This window comes from Aulostomus chinensis, chromosome 8 (genome assembly GCF_037954235.1).
Source record: "Aulostomus chinensis isolate RoL2024-O1b breed Wild chromosome 8, RoL_Achi_v1.0, whole genome shotgun sequence".
Taxonomy (NCBI): Eukaryota; Metazoa; Chordata; class Actinopteri; order Syngnathiformes; family Aulostomidae; genus Aulostomus; species Aulostomus chinensis.
Genome location: NC_141327.1, coordinates 16,229,933 through 16,248,320, shown reverse-complemented (window position 1 = coordinate 16,248,320; position 18,388 = coordinate 16,229,933). Strand labels below are relative to the sequence as shown.

The 18,388-nt window shown below is 44.1% G+C and overlaps 2 protein-coding genes across 2 annotated transcripts in view; one reads left to right on the top strand and one right to left on the bottom strand.

The window, feature by feature from the left end:
• usp43a (ubiquitin specific peptidase 43a) overlaps positions 1 to 5,032 on the top strand; it is a 99,971-nt gene extending 94,939 nt beyond the window's left edge. Inside the window, exon 16 of the mRNA XM_086211270.1 lies at positions 36 to 5,032. Within this exon, the coding sequence (XP_086067396.1) occupies positions 36 to 1,189 (1,154 nt within the window). The 3' untranslated portion in view covers positions 1,190 to 5,032. The remainder of the gene's footprint in view (positions 1 to 35) is intronic.
• A 3,396-nt stretch (positions 5,033 to 8,428) lies between these two features.
• On the bottom strand, positions 8,429 to 14,670 carry mchr1a (melanin-concentrating hormone receptor 1a). The gene is made up of 2 exons (XM_086210179.1): positions 14,499 to 14,670; positions 8,429 to 13,027 (listed from the first exon to the last, which is right to left on the bottom strand). The coding sequence occupies exons 1-2, from the start codon at positions 14,551 to 14,553 to the stop codon at positions 12,006 to 12,008; spliced, it is 1,077 nt and encodes a 358-aa protein (XP_086066305.1). The 5' UTR covers positions 14,554 to 14,670; the 3' UTR covers positions 8,429 to 12,005.
• Positions 14,671 to 18,388: the final 3,718 nt, after the last annotated feature.

The window sequence follows — 18,388 nt, the reverse complement described above, 5'->3', positions numbered from 1 at the left end:
AAATTTAAAACCTAAACATCCTACATTCTCTCCAGGGGGCTTTGAGAGCAGGCCTTTTATTAGGGGTCTGCAAGGTCGCAGCATTAGCATGAGAGCACCCACCAAGACCAAGGACACCCTGAGTAAAGTGCTTCCCCTGCGCTGGTCCCTTGGTTCAAAGGACAGACGAAAACCTGACCCGGCACCTCCAACAGTTAAGGAACCTGCCCCTGTGGAGCTGGTGCAGTACTTGGAATCTGGCCGCCGGCCCCGTTGCACGAAGGATCCAATAGTAACATTAATGAGCGAACCACGCAGCTCAAAGGAACCAGCAAATGGCCAGGCTGCAACCACTCCCCGATCATCAAGTGTTGGAAGAATGAATTGCATGGGTAAAGCAGATGAAGTGCCGACTGAGTCGTCACAGGTCCCAGAGGGCCAAAGGAGGCCTTCAGATAAAACAGGCTTAAGGCTTAGCAAAGGGAACCACAATAGAGATGAGGGTACCACTAATATCAGTTGTAGCTCGAGTAGTAACACCCTCACCAGAAGAAAAGAGTCCAAGAAGCAGAGCTCGTCCAAAGCTCAGGACACTGAGACACAAAGGGGATATAGTGCTGGAGTTCAGCCCAGCTACAGCACTCCCAGCATTCATGATGGGACTCTGAGGAGACAAAAGGGGGACAGGTCTGATAGAGAACACCATGGTGCATATGAAGGAAAGTCCAAGACAGGCGAAGTCCCTAAGAACCATGAGGGACTGCGCTCTTTCTTCAGGGGTAGTTTCCTGAAGAAGGAAAAGGACCTAAGGAAGTCAAAGGAGGAGGAGTCAGGGAAGGGAGGGGATGAAGAAGGAGGCAGACGTACCCTGTCCAGATTGTCATTATCTAACGGAGCAGCTGGAGGAGGAACTGGGGTGGAAAGAGGCAAGTCTAATGGCTCCGGCCATCAGATTGATGAATTTTTGAATGGGAAGGTGGGACGAACCGCATCTGACATCAAACGCTCTCAGAGCTCCTCCAACATCCCCACCAAGGCAGAGCAGAGCATGCGCAGGACTGCATCTTTGCATCGTAATGGTATGTCTACGGCGCCGGCACCAACGCGCAGCCTGACCACAGACAAACCATCCTACGGTACTTTGCAGAGGACTCGATACAGCACAACCTCACTGGGGCGCAAAAGAACAGTCCCCGAGTCCAGCTTCTGACACCCAGTTGTTTGACAAAGATTTTCAACTAATAACACAGAAAATGACGTCCATGTCGCCAAGATCGAAGCAATACAAGACAATTCATAGCAGCGGGCCTTTTGTTCCAGTAAAGATGTGCTGGCTCAAGGGATTTGTACCAGAACAGAGCAACAAAGGGTACATTTGACTAAAAAGAGCAAAATGAAATGACTTGAGTTCAAGACATCTGTTTTTATTTTGATTTCAAACAAGTGCCTGAGCAACCTATATGCATTTATGACCAATGAGTTTATGTCTGTTAAGCACTGGAAGCACAATATAGCTTGCACACAGACACACACACACTGGTGTCTTATAATGGTAGAGTGAATGCTGGAATTCATCACTCACTTCTTTGTTGTGGTAGTTTGCTTACAATCAAGACACACTGATTGTGTTGATTTATAAGAATGTAACGTTGAGTAATGGTGGTGCTTTGTGACTACTGGTTCTGATTAACACCAATTATTAATCTTTATTCCCTCATTTAGTATATTTATATGACAGGATATTACCACCGACCACACAGTTGCTGTGCAGCGGCACGGCAACGCTTTCATGACCATAATCAGATCATCCCCGAGTGACTCAGAGGAGAGTTGTTTGAAACCAAGGCGACTGCGGTAGGAGTGGAGTTGCGTTTAGCCACCGTTTAAGGACATCGTCTGAATTATACAACTCAGTCCGCGTGGCAGTTCATGAGATAGAAAATACACCACTTCACAGTGTGGAGCGTTTGATGCCCCTTGAGCTCAACACATGAGACAAAGTAGAGGTTGTTTTTTTTTAATTTATTTACTCTGGTAGCTTTTATGTGTATTTTTCTTTCCACGTCATTTTTTTTTGTTTACATGTTGGTCATAATACTGTACAATTACTGACTACTTTTGACCTCTGCAGCGAGAATCAGAGCCACTTTCAATGCTCCCCAGTTTAGTTGGACTCGCGTACTCTCCATGTTGCTCTCCATTTTGTTGTCTAAAGAATCCAAGCTGAACACATCATGTCCTTAAATAACATGATTGTCAGTGCAATATTTACTAACAGAATGAAAATAGAAGAAAAAAACACCCTCATCCTGATCTTGACACTTTCTTGGAGATAACGAAGGATTTACTGGAATTTAATTAGTAGAGGAAACAGTAAAGGTACGGTATCAGCCTGACCAATTCCACCTTTTTCGCTGTTTCACTGAGCTGTCAGCATGTGGTAATAGGCCGGGGACCTGGGTAAAATGGCACACCGCTGACATTTTTTCACAAAAGCTTTTTTTGCCTCTTATGTTTAGACGATGTTTTCCTCATTATCAACTGCTAAAACTATGGCCTCGCAAGCTCACTCCTTCTTTTACCCTTTGAAACTCCAACACCAACTCTCAGTGTTTTTTTCCCCATTAAGTCACGTACCGGGTGGCTGAAACTATGTTTTCCTGAGGTACAGACATCTGTCACGTCATCGGGTTAGATCGACTACCTGAGAGGAGCTTTGTCGTCCGCGCCGCCATTTAAAGAGGGAAGCAGACATTTATTCACATCTGCTGAATTTTTGTCAGGAGGACAGAGTGGCGCATCTCCATGCTGTGACATATTCTCATGAAACATTCACATGTCTTCCACCATGTGTAATTTTTTTTGTGCTCAGTCCTGTCCACGCCCACTGCAACAACCCCCCCCCCCACACACACACACACACGCGCACACACGCATGCACTTTTCTTCACCTGTGCGAAATGCAGTAGTTTTAGACAGTTGTGATAATGCTTTGAGGTTAAAATACGAGGAAATAAACACATGATAATTAATGCAAATATCTCAACATCGGGCTTATAGACTTCAGATGCGTTCGTTTTTATAGCCGCACCCTGTTTCTTTCCTTTTGTCAGCATTCACATTTTCAAAGAATATGTTTTCACCGTAGAATTCTCCCAAGTCAAAGTAAAGAGGGGATGAGACAATCACGGCCAGGGTGTAATTAGATGCAGATATGATAAAAGCTTGCTGCAGTTCCTCAGTTTAACCTCCCTTTGCAGAGTGTTTGTCATACATTTGCAGTGTTGCACTGAATGATCTTTTTTATTTAAGCCTGAACGTCGTAAACAGCAAATTAGAATTTATAAACCTGGAACGCAATCTGCCGCTTCTTATAGAGAGAAGAGATTTAAAAGTTTTAATGCGAAGAAATTCTTTAAAGTCATACTTTCCCCCATTTAGACTGTAACTCACAGTTATCCTGCCATATTACAACCTTTGCTCTCGCAAAAACAAAGCCTACTTGCACTGTTGAGAATTTATCGATAATTATTCTGAATCATTCAAGGATGCTTCATGAGAAAAAAAATAATCTCTTTGATTCCATTTGCTTCACATTTTGTTCTCAGCATCTCTTTGTCCCCGACACCTTTGAATGCCCTTTTAATTTGCTGAAACATTCGTGACATTTCACAGAATCCTTCACCAGACAGGTGGCTTGAATCGATTTATTGTCGTGTTCACCTGTTTGTGGCCATGTAACGCCACGACTTTTAGAATGTCTCGAAACCAGAAAAGGCCACGACGAGTTCGACTTCAGTCCGAGCTTTAACGGGGACTTTTAATTTAATCTTCCTATCCAAGTGCAAGTACACAGCTCAAACCTACTTTCTGCTTTCGTTTCACTCCATGCGGGCTCTCTGAGGCAGTTTCTAGTGATGAAGCAATAACAGCTGAGTTTATTCAGCTTTTGCACAGGTTTGTACTGAAATGTGAGTTATGTGAATGTGCACGTACAGAATTAGAGAGAAGTCAAGCACAGCCAGCCCCCCGTCTTCAATTCAACGTCTGAAACTCTTTATTTAAGAGGGGTGGATGATGCTGTTAGTCTTTCCTGATTCGCCCAAACCTTTTCAGAAAGATTGTCATTATAAGACACACACTAATTATGTTTGACAAAAAATGAACCCCAGTAATTTTATTTTTGGTTGTTTTTTTTTTTCCTCTGAAAAGCAGAGCAGCTGTCAAATGTTCGTAGCAAAATGACAGCTGCGCCTGTGAGTCAGACGCGATGAAAACAAGCAGCGACTTTGTCTTGTTTTTCTGACCTTGTCTTCCTTTGAATTTGTTGCAAAAGAAAGAAATTGAAGCTTGATAAAGTAGCGCGCTCAGCGTCCTGTCACGGGATATTGACGCAGGCTGAAAGGGTCATTTTCACGCCTACGCAATTGTTTGGCCGAATTTGAACTCTTTGTGCTTATAATACAGAGCAAGAACAACAAAAAAAAAAAGGCTTATTTTGATGTCGCTGGAGGTGTTTGGGCACAGCTGACATTTTCTCCCTTCAGTTTCAGGTTGTTCAGGGTGATCACGCTTTCTGAAGACAAAAGCAGCCGAATTTTAAATGAAGGTATAGACGCTGTGATGTTGGAGGGACACAAAGTCTGTAATACAACTTTGAGTTTGAAATTTGTTTCTGTGGTTTTGCCCCCCCCCCCCCCCGCCGCCCCCGCGCCTCGCTCCACGTGGCCACACGCAGTGTTCACTTCCAACACGATGTTTGTGAAATGTGAGATGAAGATGTTTTTTATATGCAATTTTTCTAAACTTTATTACAAAAAAAAATCTATCTGCACATGTTTGACCACAGCTTTCAAAATGAGAGAGAGAGAGAGAGAGAGAGAGAGAGAGAGAGAGAGAGAGAATGATCAGTTGAGGTTATAAAGACTAAAGTGTAACGTATCTGTGTGAAAGGCTTCTAACTGAACCGTTTGATCTCGAGGGTCGATGCTACCAGACTTTCTGCTTGGACTGTCTTCTCTATATTGATGGTACATTGTTTTATTTTCAGAATATGAGAAATAAAAAATGGACCTATTTATGAAAATGATCTTCAGTTCACAGTTTGGAGAGACTTGATTGAATAAATGAAGGAAAAAGGATCGGGGGCTTGGTAATACAGAGAAAAGAAAACCACGTAGAGTGGGATTGGGCGGATGTGTAGCTCTGGAATGTACCACCACGGTATAAAATGGTATATGAGCGTAAGAGTACTCAGAATCATCAGTTTTGTGTAAAAACTAAATCAGTTTACAATTCTGATGCGTTCATCCTATCTTTTCCTCTGCTCCCCCTATGTGAGCACGTGGCACCTTCCGAATCGAATGTCTTACATTTTCCACTGCTGTTTGGGGAAAAAAGAAATCTCAATAAGACTTCAGGCCTTTCTTTTCAGTTTTCCATTATTTTATAGACGGAACTATTACTCAGGTAATTGAAAAGATAATCACAGTGGAATCAACAGCCACACAAAAAGTAAATTATTGGGGGGGGGGGGGGGTTGTTGTTTTTTCGAGGGTGGTGGATGCAGGAGAATCTGCCGCTCTTTAAAAAGTTGATGGTGCTATTTTGCTCCAGTCACGGAGGAGGGTTGTGAGGAGCAGTGCTCCAGATCAAACTGGAGGCAGCGCTGCACGTGCAGCACAGTGTTACTGCCTCTCTGCCTCTGGACGTGGAGACAAGCACTGAGGTAAGCATGAGACGGTTGGAACGAGGTAAACTGATATCGATTTGGTGCTGTAGAGCTACAGCAAGAAGAAGAAGAAGAAGAAAAAAAAAACTATGTTCCATCACGGCTCATCTGTTTTTCTTTAATTGTTTTCCTCTTCTTCTTCTTCGTCTTCTTAAACCCACGTTTGTGCTTCTCCCCAAGTGCGCCAGGAGGAAGCTGGTAGATTTTCTGAATGGATTCTTAATTGGGCCTGAGAGAAGGTGCGTCATGTCATGGAGTTTGGTGATAGAACCATCTGTTACAGAAGCACCGATGATTTCCTGCCTGTAAGCATGAGCTGTTCTCCTCACGAGCGATGTCTGCTCATTAACCCTACGCATAGCTGGTGATTATCCTCATAGTAAGCAGGGAGGAAAACGCCAGGCTGTCTGGAGAACAATTTGGAGCTATTAGCATTCCACTGATCCGAGTATTCACAATAATTACCCACAATCAGTTGGAAGAGGAGCGCAGAAGCAGCTGTGACCAGGAGTACAGTCCCTAGTACCCCCCCCCACACACACACACACACACACACACACACACACACACCGTTACGTCTGAGGTTTGCTACAGTCCGGAGAGAATGGAATAACAAAAGAGGGTTTGATTTACAACCACACCCACTTTAAAAAAAAACAGGAAAAAGCCAGCGGAACTAAAGTGAGTGACGTTCTATTTATTGACCTCTTACTCTCCGTTTCATTGCTTCTGTCCACTGCTTTGATCTGCATCCAAAAGAGGGAAACGAGATTTACGGAGCTTCAGTGGGATGTGAAAGTTGACTTTGTTTTTGATCTTGATGAAAGAAACTGGTACGCACAGATGAACCTTCCTGTTAACCGTGCAATTTTCAAGTGTGTCCATTGATTTTGTATTTTTGTTCTTTTATAATGACGTATTGATGAATTTGTGTCGAGGAATGCAAGGAAGGTATTTAATTTGTGTTTCTTATTTTGAAGCACAGTGTGTTCAGTTGAGGCAGCGGCGGGTTGTGGTGGTGTAAGTCTGGTTGTTGATCCGGTCTTTGTCAGGCCCTCTATCACATTACTGGTATCACTCGTACTTGTATGGGTTCTCGTGGTGCACCTCTGGAAAAATGGACTCCCAATTACTTCCCTGAGTGCTAAACATATGATAAATCCATCTGGGTCCTAATACAAGTCATTACCTGGGGCCTTTCGCCAGTGATACCCATTCGTTAAGTTATTCTACTGGATTCATGTCTGGATAAATACGTGACAGCACACCATGCTGCCGCTGGTGCAAGCCTGTGGGTCCTGGGTCACAGACGACACGTTCGTCTTTACTGATTTATGTTTAGTCACACGGTGAGACATCTGCATTTGAGTGCGACCCATTAATATTTCTGACCAACCAGCTGAGAAGATCCAGACAGAGGTCTCGTGAGTTCACAATGGTGTCTCACGAGGAGATGAGCAGACAAGCACCCGTAGCACCAGTCACATCCCAGCTGGAGATAATTGATATTTTTGAAAGAAAAGCAAATTCTAGCAGACAAGGCTTTTCTCAGATGCCTCTGTAAAACAAACCATTAGACTTGTCAGGTTTGAACTCTGGGAAGGTAGAAACATTTTAAGAGCCGTGTACTGAAATAGACGGTGGAATGACGAAAGCGCATGATGAACAGACAAAGAGTCAGGTGGTTCCATCAGCCAAGGTGAATTCTGACCGCGCAGAAATCGGTGTGATTATTGATGACCTCTTGAGGAGCTGAGCCTTGAGTATTTGGCTTGAATTTCACTGTCACTTACCAGTGACAGTGAAACGGCAGCCAAACGATCTTTCTCCCGTTTGACGGCAGCAGAGGTGAACCTGCTCAATGCCAAACTCACTGGCAAATTCATGATTTAGTTGTCAGACACAAAACGGACAGAGCAAAATGACTGAAAAGTGTTTTATCAGAAAGGCTAAGAGGTAGAGTGGCCGTCGAGCAACCGGAGGGTCGCCGGTTCGATCCTCTCATATATGTGTGTGTGTGTGTGTGTGTATAAATGGCCAGCCAGAATGTCGGTGATATTCACACAACATCCTCCAAGAATGGCAATGTCAAATAGATGTGATCAAGATATCTTAATCTGCTCCCGAGAAAATTAGCTGTAGCATGTTACCATGGTGATGTATCCAAGAGGAAGAAATTATCCTGTTAAACCCGTAATCCCGCTGCACGATAAAGGGCCACTGGAAGGTGGGGAATCCTCTTTGTCTGGATCTGTGACGCACGTGTTGTTTTCTGAGATGCAACAAAGAACGAAGGACATATTTTTCTGAGAAGACATTTTTTTTTAGGTGCCTTTATGTGCTCGACTCCAGAGTTGTGTGTACTTTTGTTTTTTCATATCTGGCTTAACCGTTCACTGGGACCCAGAGATAAACTGTAAATATTTTGATGCTCAAAGGTCACTGTCTCAACAGAAGAGGTCACGGAGATGTTGAGGAAGTTTATTGAAAATACCCCCCCCCCCCCCAAGACAAAATGCAATGGGACTCAAGGATTGAGGCAAACAACCACGATTCAGTATGTGCAGTTTTGCTTATCTTTTTTTAATAACACTACATGAACCTAACATATACAATCTTTACACCACAACAAACATGGAAAACTGACTGACTGAAGACACAGTTGAACGTGTTCTTACAAAATTCGAATCCGTCTGAGACGGGATTCATCCTGCCAGTGTTCACAACGCCACACACACAGCTCTCCACAACGTGTTGTTACAGTAGAATAACTCGCCAAAATGGTTCTTTTTTTCTTCTCTGATTTTTCAAAACAGGACAACAGCAACACCGGGGTGTCTCATCCTTTTTGCCGTGACCTCACAGGTGTGTCCAATTCTCAATTCGGCTGAAAAGTCGGTCACTGCTCAGAAAAAAAGATGAGAAACCCAGAGATTCTTGATTAAGACATTTTATATTCCGGACATATTCCTGCCATTTATGAACAACAAAATGTAGCTTTCCATTAATTGCATCAGATGAAGAATACTTTCTTGCGATTTAACTGTTTGTTTGTTTTTTTAGATACCAGCGCAGCGACAGTCAGTCCCACTCATCGAGACGTGAGATGAAAGTTTTCACTGGCATTGTAGTGCAGTACACTTATTTGCAGTATCAAAGATATTTTTATAACGATATTAAGATTAATAACGCCACAATAACAATAACAATGAGAATAACTTTACAGAGCACTTTTCAAAATAGCATTACAAAGAGCTTTAAAGGACGGGAAGGCAAAGAGTTAAAAACAGGATATAAAAGAGTGAAATAAAAGAAAAGGAATGAAGACGTAGACAAATATGGAGAGTGGGAGCCATCACGGTGAAAGCTTGGTCGCACTTGTGAGTCCAGTGTTGTGATGAATTCCCAGTGGGAATGAAGACTCCTCCCCCAGAATACCAGGCGGGTGTCAAGCTCATTCTGCAGCAGTCACCCTTTCATCGGTCTCCCCGACACCATTCTGATATTCCTCTTAATGAGAACAGGACCAAAACTCTCAGACCGCAGTTTCAGTTCCACATCTCGGGTATAATTCTGAATATTTGGATGTGTTTTATTTAATGCCTGCGGTGTGTAACCTGTCATGTGGTTTCAATGAAGCTGTTGCAGTTCATGACGGCTGTTGAAGGAGGATGTCTGGCCATTCTGACAGGTTCATTCCCATCCCTCATCCTCAAAGGCAACCCCAAGGTCCTGCTCTCACTCAGCTTGGGCTCCAGTTATATAACTTCATCAACTTCTTCTGCATAAATGAAACTAAATATTTCCCACGTTGTATGCACATTACATCAGTGTTCAACTCTATGTGATGTCAAAGTAATGTCCTACCCAACAGACCGTATTCCTGACATGCAAGTACTCTGAATATCGGTTGAGCGCAGTTCAACTGCTCATGAGGCTGAAAATACTAATAATGATAAGTAACCAAAGGTTTGATGTTTGACTTTGAGATTATCTGAGTATCAGACCAGATTATGTAAGCCTGTATAACTACTGAAGCACTTATAAATGTGATAGTTGACATTGTTATGTAACCGGACAGACAGATGAAAGCGTGGGAAGCCTGATCGTCCCTCACAGGTTTCAACAGAAAGCTTACAGCTTTCTTCAAGCAGTCTTCCCCCTCCACAGAAATGGTTTTATTGCACTATTGTAAGGTGTTTTTCAGAAGAAAAAAAAAACACCCTAAAATAGAATACAAAAAAAATTTAAACGGCAGTTTGAAAACCAATACTGCCGTTTATTTGATGAGGAAGCGACGCCATCATACATTCTTTTTTTTATTTACACTTGTGCTTTCCTTTCCCTTGAAACGTGTCCTCTGTTAAAAGGTGCAGTTTGTCAAATGTCACTGAGCTCTGTTCTTGAGAAATCTTCAACCCAAACACACAAGCAAAAACAGGACAAGCTGTACATTAAAGATCCACAAGCACGCAAGGGCAGGGGCTCTTGTCTGACGACACTGCGCTCGTGTGCATCGGTTCGACTCTCAACACGAGCTTCCGTGTTTATTCCTCATGTTGTTAAACGAATGTTTACTCTTCAAATTGGCTCAAAAATACACTCAGACAAAGGAAACTTTCATTTGTTTCATGCACACTGGTCTCCTATGTGTCTGTCAGGTCAGGCAGGATGATATTCCATCAAATTGGTCTTTATTTTGTGCAATTTTGCAGCTTTTAAACAAAAACAGAAAATTTTGAATGTGGTTCATGTCTTCCTAGGTCAGTCATAAAATGAGGGCCCTTCTTTACTCTCAGTTTAGTCTTACAGACAACAAGTAAAGCCTGATAGATGTTTGTTGTTCCTTGCTCCTGACATCTGTTGTGCTCCTTTGCTGTCAGTCACCCAGACCTGCATCTGCAGTGAATACAATCACATGCCAAACAGTCAAACAGCAACAGGTGTGTGAAGAAATTCAAGTCATGTAACCTGTGTGCCTTGCATCCTTATGTATGGAATCTCTGTTCCATCTGTATAAGAGAAATACAGCCAACTAGATGGACACACGCCTCTGAAGTCAATCCAACATTTGAAACTGAAATACGTAGCCAAAGCTCTGCGATAGAACACATTCATAAATAATGACTGAAAAAGTCCAAGAAATATTTTCTCAGAAGTTAATGAAAATGAGGCTGCACGTTGGTGCGGTGGTCAGCACAGTCCCCTCACAGCAAGAAGGTCCCGGGTTCGAGCCCCGGCTCCATCACAGGATCTTTCTGTGTGGAGTCTCCATGTTCTCCCTGTTCCTGTGTGGGTTCTCTCTGGTACTCCAGCTTCCTCCCACAGTCCAAAGACATCAAGAGGGGACGAGGCTGATTGATACTCTAAATTGACCGTAGGTGTGACTGTGAGTGTGAATGGTTGTCTGTCTCTATGTGTTGGTCCTGTGATGGACTGGTGACCTGTCCAGGGTGAACCCTGCCTCTCGCCTGAAGGCTGCTGGGATAGGCTCCAGCCCCCCCATGAAAATGTCAAAAAAATCTCATTCCATGTGACCTCAAATTTCCTCATAACTCCCTTTGTTCGACATCGGTTTGATAATTGTTGCTTAATCCTGATTACAAGCAACCGCTGAGGCCCTCTGCTCAACATGATGCTCTTTTTCAAAAAGAGAGAACTGAAGACCTTGTGCAGCTGCACAGTGTAACAGCAGTGAAGAGCTGATGCAGAGTGGATCATTTCTAAATATCAAAAGTGTTTAAAGTCGATATGAATAAATTAACATTTTGTTTCTCACATATAGATTTTACAACACTTTTGCTCTGCTGCTTTTCATATGATGCTGTCGGGGGTGGCACGGCTCAGAGGTAGAGTGGCCGTCTAGCAACTGAACTGAAGGGTTGCTGGTTCGAGCCTCACTTTCCCCAGTGACCATGTTGAAGTGTCCTTGAGCAAGATACTTTGCCCGTGATTGCTCTTGATGGCCCTGCGATGGAGTGGCAGGTGAACCCTGCCTCTCACCCAATGCCAGCTTGGTTGGGCTCCAGCCCCCCGACCCTTAATGGATGAGCAGTGTAGAAAATGATTGTGTCTGCACGCTCTGATTTCAGCTCACGCTGCCAGCACATGTTTTTGGTAAAGGGCAAAGATCTTCAGCCTGTTAATTAACATCCTCACACGCTAACCGGGTCTTTGCTGTACATTTAGTTTTGAGCTGAATTGTTGGGTGGAGCAACATGACTGTTCTTGTGCTCGTGTCACATTCGTTACAGAGATGAAAAATGATTTTGTTTGACCACTGATTGGTTCTTATTCACTGTGGGACCATGTTAGATGGTCTCATGTCTCCAGAGGCTGGCTCCTGCTGAGCCCCCTCAGGTACCATTCTCACGCTCACACTGCCTCCATCTGTAGTGCTGGGGTTCACTTGAAACTTTCTGTTTATGGGACGTATGGCCCAGAGGAACTGCCTCTTGAAGGTCTCGCTGAGGATTATGTAGAGGAATGGGTTGATACAGCTGTTAGCATAGCCCATGCTAATAGCAATGTTGTAGGCGTAGTAGAAAGCAAGGCTTGGATTCTGAACCCCCAGGTGGACCAGCTGGAGGATGTAGTGAGGGGCCCAGCAGATGAAGAAAGCCAGACAGATGGCTACAGCCATTTGGGTCACCTTTCTGGTGCGCACCCTCAAACTCCGAGGTGGCAGCGGGGCCACGCTGGTGGCCATGTGTTGGAGGATTTTGAAGAACACCAGACAGATGATGGCCAGTGGTATCGCAAAGGCCAGGAAGAACTGATAAAGCGTAAACCAGTATATGTCCAGGACAGGGTCGGGCAGCAGTAGAGCACAGGCCACCAGGCCCCCGGGCAGAGACATCAGACCTGCGTACATCCACACGGGAATGATGGTGAGCAGGGACAGCCCCCACACCAGGCCGATGACCACTGCCGCCACGTACGGCGTGCGGACGTAGTTGAAGCGGATGGGATGGACCGTGGCCAAGTAACGGTCGAGGGTCATTGCAGTGAGGATGTAGGTGCTGACAATCTGACTATTGGAGTCAAGAGCAGTGATGACGGTACACATTGTAGCGCCAAAGTGCCAGGTACCGTTGCCTAGCAACTGGTGGATCAGGAACGGCATCCCAAGGAGAAACAGGACATCAACAATTGACAAATTTAAGATAAAGATGTCTGGAACGGTCTGTTTGGCACGACACTTGGTCTTCTTCATGATGGTGTAAATAACAATAGAGTTCCCCAAAATGCCCAGAAAACAGATGATGCCAAAGATGACAGGAAGGATGGCGCTGTGATGAGGGGCCCCGACACCAGCTGGAGACAGGACAGGAGCTGTTAGAGAGCAAAACATCCACTTACAACCAACATAGCAGCCTGTGGTGGAAGATGGGGGTTTCTAACTGTGTGTTCACACCGAACGCGAATTCGCGCAAACAGTTTCCATTCAAAGTCTATGCGAACGCGCGAATGACGCGAATTTTCAGTCTGGCGGCGCGAACTTGCGCGAATGGCGAATTCGCAAGTTTGTCAAGACAGCCAATCAGAATTGAGGATGTCCCTACGTCACGGCGGACTGACTGACTGACAGGACGGCGGACAAGTTGATTGTGGCTATGTGTGGAAACCCGTTGCTATATGACACTACGTGTCAAAATTACAAGAACCGGTTGGTGTTCATTCGTTACATTCTGTCACCGATCCTAGCTAGCAGGTCGTCAAACTGGCCAGTCGTCATCCGAAAATACCGCTTGAAGCGGCGGTTACGGAGCCTCTGGAGGAGCTCGGTTTACCGAGCGGTTAATTCACCGAGCTGAGCTCGCCTCTAGATGGTGTTGATAACCCACATACGACGGCGTTTAGTTTTCCGACGTATTTCTGCCTTCCACGGCAGGTAGAACGCAACAATTCTGTGAATATCCATGGTGAAATGGCGGAAGGGAACGTTGCCGGAAATACTCGCTACTCGGGGTGAGGTGAGGTGAGGTGAGGTGAGCGTATTCGCGCGAATGACACAAAAGGACGCTAAAATGATCCGGCGTCAAATTCGCGCGGATGAGTGTGAACACGCAGTGATGCCTTCGTGGTGCCGGTCAAGACTGGTTAAATACATAGATTTATTATCCCCATCACTTCTTCATGTCCTGATTGATTTTAAGATGTCGGTTCATTTTGTTGCAGAATCACAGACGATGAGTGTGTTTTCCACCCCCCCCCCACTCCGCCCCGCCCCTCCAAAAAAAAGTTAAAGTAAACCAATGTGTTGTTTTTACAATATGATGCAGTCATTTGAATTCCACAAGCAGCAGATCTCAGAAATCTTGGCACTAAGAAGCAATCTACAAAACAATGGGTACAAACACTCGCGATGTGAGTGTGTGTGTGTGTGTGTGTGTGTTTGTATGTGAGAGAGAGAAAGAGAGAGAGAGCGGGTAACAGCAAAAAAAGAGCAGGGGAGAAAACAGTGATTTTTATCACATCAATTTAAAATGGGCTGAATAAACAGATGGACTTTATTAGACATACAAATATAATTTGAAACTGAATTCATATATAATCATATACAGTATGCAAAATGATGTGCACTATTCACCAAGTGTAATTCGTAACTTTGATAAAATTGCAAAGTTGAAATGACTGTCATAGGCAGACACATTTCACGTCCCTCACAAGGGGGTTCAGCATATCTCTGCACCACATAGACACCTTGTGTGATTTTTTTTTTTAATTGCTGAGAGCCGTAAATTCGACAAACAGAACGAAGTCGTGCGCTGGTTGCTGAACCTACCTGTTGTTGAGTTTGTGTACCCGTCAAAAAAATTGGAATCGTTTAGAAAATCCATCGAGTCAACCCGAGAAATTTCCAAAGTTAATAATCAAGCACGTTCCTTCTAGGAAGTAAACAATCTGCGACCTTTAACCGAAATTTCGTCCTCGAGTGCACTCCAAACATCGCGTCTTGAAAGAGTTGACCTGCGTTTGGGATGCGGGGAACGGCGCTTCTCCGCACTGCGCGTCTGAGCGGAGCTTCTGCTGCTCCACCAAAGTTGCGACTGCGCTGCAGTTGTCAGTCCACCGCTGAGAAATACCGGCGGCAGATATTGACCTCTCCGTAATAGAAGTGTGTGCGTAAAAAAAATGTGCACCCTTGCAATCACTGAAGATGTGCGTTACATCTGCATTTTACTTTCTCAAGGCGAGGAGGACCGAAGTGCACAGAATAACACTTCCGACTGGGAGATTCAATGGTTTAGCTTCGAAGCTTAGAAACCCCTTGATTCCTAAAACGACACAAGCACATTTTCTCCATCTTATGGATGCTGATGTTGTTTTCCTGCTTCCCTGGATCTCTCCTAATCTTTTTTAATCTTAGGGCTTGAGCCTGAAGGTACTTAAGGCAAAGACCCTATTGTGTTTGCTCGTTATTCTTATCCTTGCTGAGGCTCTTTGACTCGTCAGAGGCGGATACACAATGAGCCTCGGGTGGGCCACTGCTGCTCCTTCTTAACAAGGTTTCCCAATTTGCAGCACTAGATGGCCTCACACGTCTCTCTCATGAAAACAGGGTGCCAGCATGACGCGGTTTGCAAGAGAGAGAGAGAGAGAGAGAGAGAGAGAGGCTTTTCTATTCGAGTCGCAATTTATTTGGCAATTAACGCTGAGCTCACTGCCGAAGTGGAGGAAACAAAATCAGAGTTTGCATCCTCTTTCTATCACTTGACCGGAGAGGCTGACAGCTCCTGCAGCTGACTCTGCATTGCTTTCTTTGAAGGGGATTAAACATTGAAATATTGCATCAGCAGTGCAAAAGATTGTCCAGCGGGGGGGGGGGGGGGGGGGGGGGGCTGAGCATGAAATAGTAGCATCACAGGTTGCGGAGAGTGAAGACTTCTACAGAGTGGAACTCAATCAGGGAGAAGCCTTGGTGCACATATAAAGTTATGTAAGACATTACTATTCCTCACCTCTCTTATCCTCGCCTCTCTTATCCTCACTTTTGCTCTTATCCTCAGACAGCAACCTGTCTCAAATTTCTTTTGCCTCCAGTATAAATTAATTTCCTCGAAGATGCTCAAAGAGAACCCACCCACCCCCCCCCCCCTCCCCTTTGATGATTCAGGGTTCAGGGATACATATCACAATCAGCTTTCAGTTTGTGTGTGTGTGTGTGTGTGTGTGTTTTTCAATCTGAGCCAGTTCTAATCAGAGCCCCCCCAACAACATAATCTCCTCTTTCTCGTCCTTCTTAGTTTCCCTCAGTCTGGAGCTCTATTCTCAAACGACTGCATGATCTGCATTTTCTTCTTACCTTCTCCCACTTCCACAATGATTTTTCACACTTGGATTTTGGGGGTTCCTTTGGAGTTCTTGCAAGTGTGACTTCCCTCTCCTCTTGTATGGTTCCTGCTTTGCATCAGTTTATTAATTTGGACAAAAGCGTCTGCTAAATGAAATTGTAGAAATTGTAATCAGCTATGTTGTCATTTATGCTTGGTTTGCTTCCTGTCATTAAAGAACATGCTTCTATTCTCTCATAATTGCGGTAAACAGCCACATGCTCAGATACCTGCAGGAATTTTCTGTCCCCCAACCATGTTGTATCAGAAAGCCTTAACCTGTCAGTGTGAGTCATGTGATCTCAGTCTGTAGTATATAGACACCGCTCCTCTGTGTGTGTGTGTGTGTGTGTGTGTGTGTGTGTGTGTGTGTGTGTGTGTGTGTGTGTGTGTGTCCATCTTCTATATTCTACACTACTGTAGTCTAGTAGTCGGCAGCACGGTGGTGCAGTGGTCAGCGCTGTCGCCTCACAGCAAGAAGGTTCCAGGTTTGAGTCCCGGCTTGAGCACGGGATCTTTCTGTGTGAGTCTCCATGTTCTCCCTGTTCCTGTGTGGGTTCTCTCTGGTACTCCAGCTTCCTCCCACAGTCCAAAGACATCAAGAGGGGACGAGGCTGATTGATACTCTAAATTGACCGTAGGTGTGACTGTGAGTGTGAATGGTTGTTTGTCTCTCTGTGTGTTGGTCCTGTGATGGACTGTAGCTGCTGGGATAGGCTCCAGGACCCTTAACAGGAATAAGTGGAAGAAAATGGATGGATGGATGGATGTAGTCTAGCAATCATTTCAAGATGTTTTTTGTCTTCCGCGAGTTATCTGAGAAATTCCTGTCTGTGTGCTTGCTGGAAGACTTCTATGTGAAATACCTCCAGTCGTCTTGAAGGAATCGAAAAGCTGCTCTGACTTGTAGTGGATTCTCTAAGAAATGTCTGATGAAGGAAATATTTTTCTTACCGTTTCTTAGTGATGGAATCATTTGGGGATAAGACAACATCAGGTTGGAATAAGAAAGAACTGAACTTCGATGATTCTTCTGCATCCAGGTGTTGCAACCCCATGAACTTTCACTCCTTGTCGGTGTCAATTCAGAGCATAAAAGAGGTATCAAAATAAGAGCCACTGACTAAAACAGGAACTGATAAAATACACGACACGGGTACACTAACAGTCTTAGTTTTGTACTTCCCACGACTCTGAAACTAACAGTCACAGGAAAGAAACATTTACATTTATTTGTGCTGGTTTGCGAGGTTACATCAAACAGCAATGTTGGACGAGCTGAACCCAGGCCTTCAAAACAACCTTAAAACCAAGCCGCTCCATTTACAAGCAGCCAGTCAAGGCTCTTGATGAATAAAAAATAGAAACGGCAAAAACGTCCTCTGTGGTCTGGTCACCCCCCTGCCTGCCTGCATGTTGCTTCATAGCTCTGCTCCCCGCTCTACTTTCTCCAAAGCATTTTCCAGCTCTAACATGAAGCTACCACCTAGAGAGCCGCCTGTCTGATCGCGACCCAGAATATCAAAGCTTCATTGCACCCATAAGCGCACAATATCAAGGCAGAAAGATTGCCTTTGGTTGCAGTTATTCCATGATAACAAAAAATAAGGAAAATAAAATCGTTGCAATATTTTTTCAGAGAATAATATAGCTTTTCCCTCATGTGTGGGTTTTCTGTTTCTTTTCTTTTTTTTTTGGTGATGGCAACAGAAAGCACAGTCAGCAATAACACTTTTAATTCATCATCAGCTGTCTCATAAACTATGTAGAAATATGATAAACCATCTGCTCAGCATGATGTCTTGTGCTGTCATAACAGATTTCTGTTTTGACACTTTTGGTAAAGGACTGGAAGTGTGTGTGTGTGTGTTGGGCTTTGAGTGATGAGACACAAAATTAGATGTTGTAAGTGTTAAAAAGTGATGAAAAGTACTGCAAAATACTGCTGTTATCCCTTAGATATTTTCAAAAACTAGCATCACAAAATTAACAACACGTTTCGAACAGTATGTAATATCAATAATTAAGAAAAACAACAACAACTTTTTTGATCAAGTATGAGTTCAAGCCCCGCACAAGTTGCATCCTCGTGGACGTGCGAGTCTTTTCTGCGGGGACTATTTTCCTCCACCGCATTACATTAATGTTCCTACGCACACATGGAAGACATAGTCACATGTCTTATGTGGGGTTTTTTTTGGCGATGGTAACGGACATATCATATCATCACGTTCTTAAAATAATTGCCTACGTCATTTTTTGACTTTTTTTTTTTTTTGCTTGGACCAACTCCTTGTGATGCTTTGTCTCCAGTTTTTTTTTTCTGTAAAACTTGAAAAAA

Bases quoted from the DNA above. Each gene is read 5' to 3' on its own strand.
- mchr1a (XM_086210179.1), bottom strand. From the start codon at position 14,553: ATGGATTTTCTAAACGATTCCAATTTTTTTGACGGGTACACAAACTCA. The intron at 13,028-14,498 runs GTAGGTTCAGCA...TCCTGTCTCCAG, and splicing joins GTACACAAACTCAACAACAG to CTGGTGTCGGGGCCCCTCAT.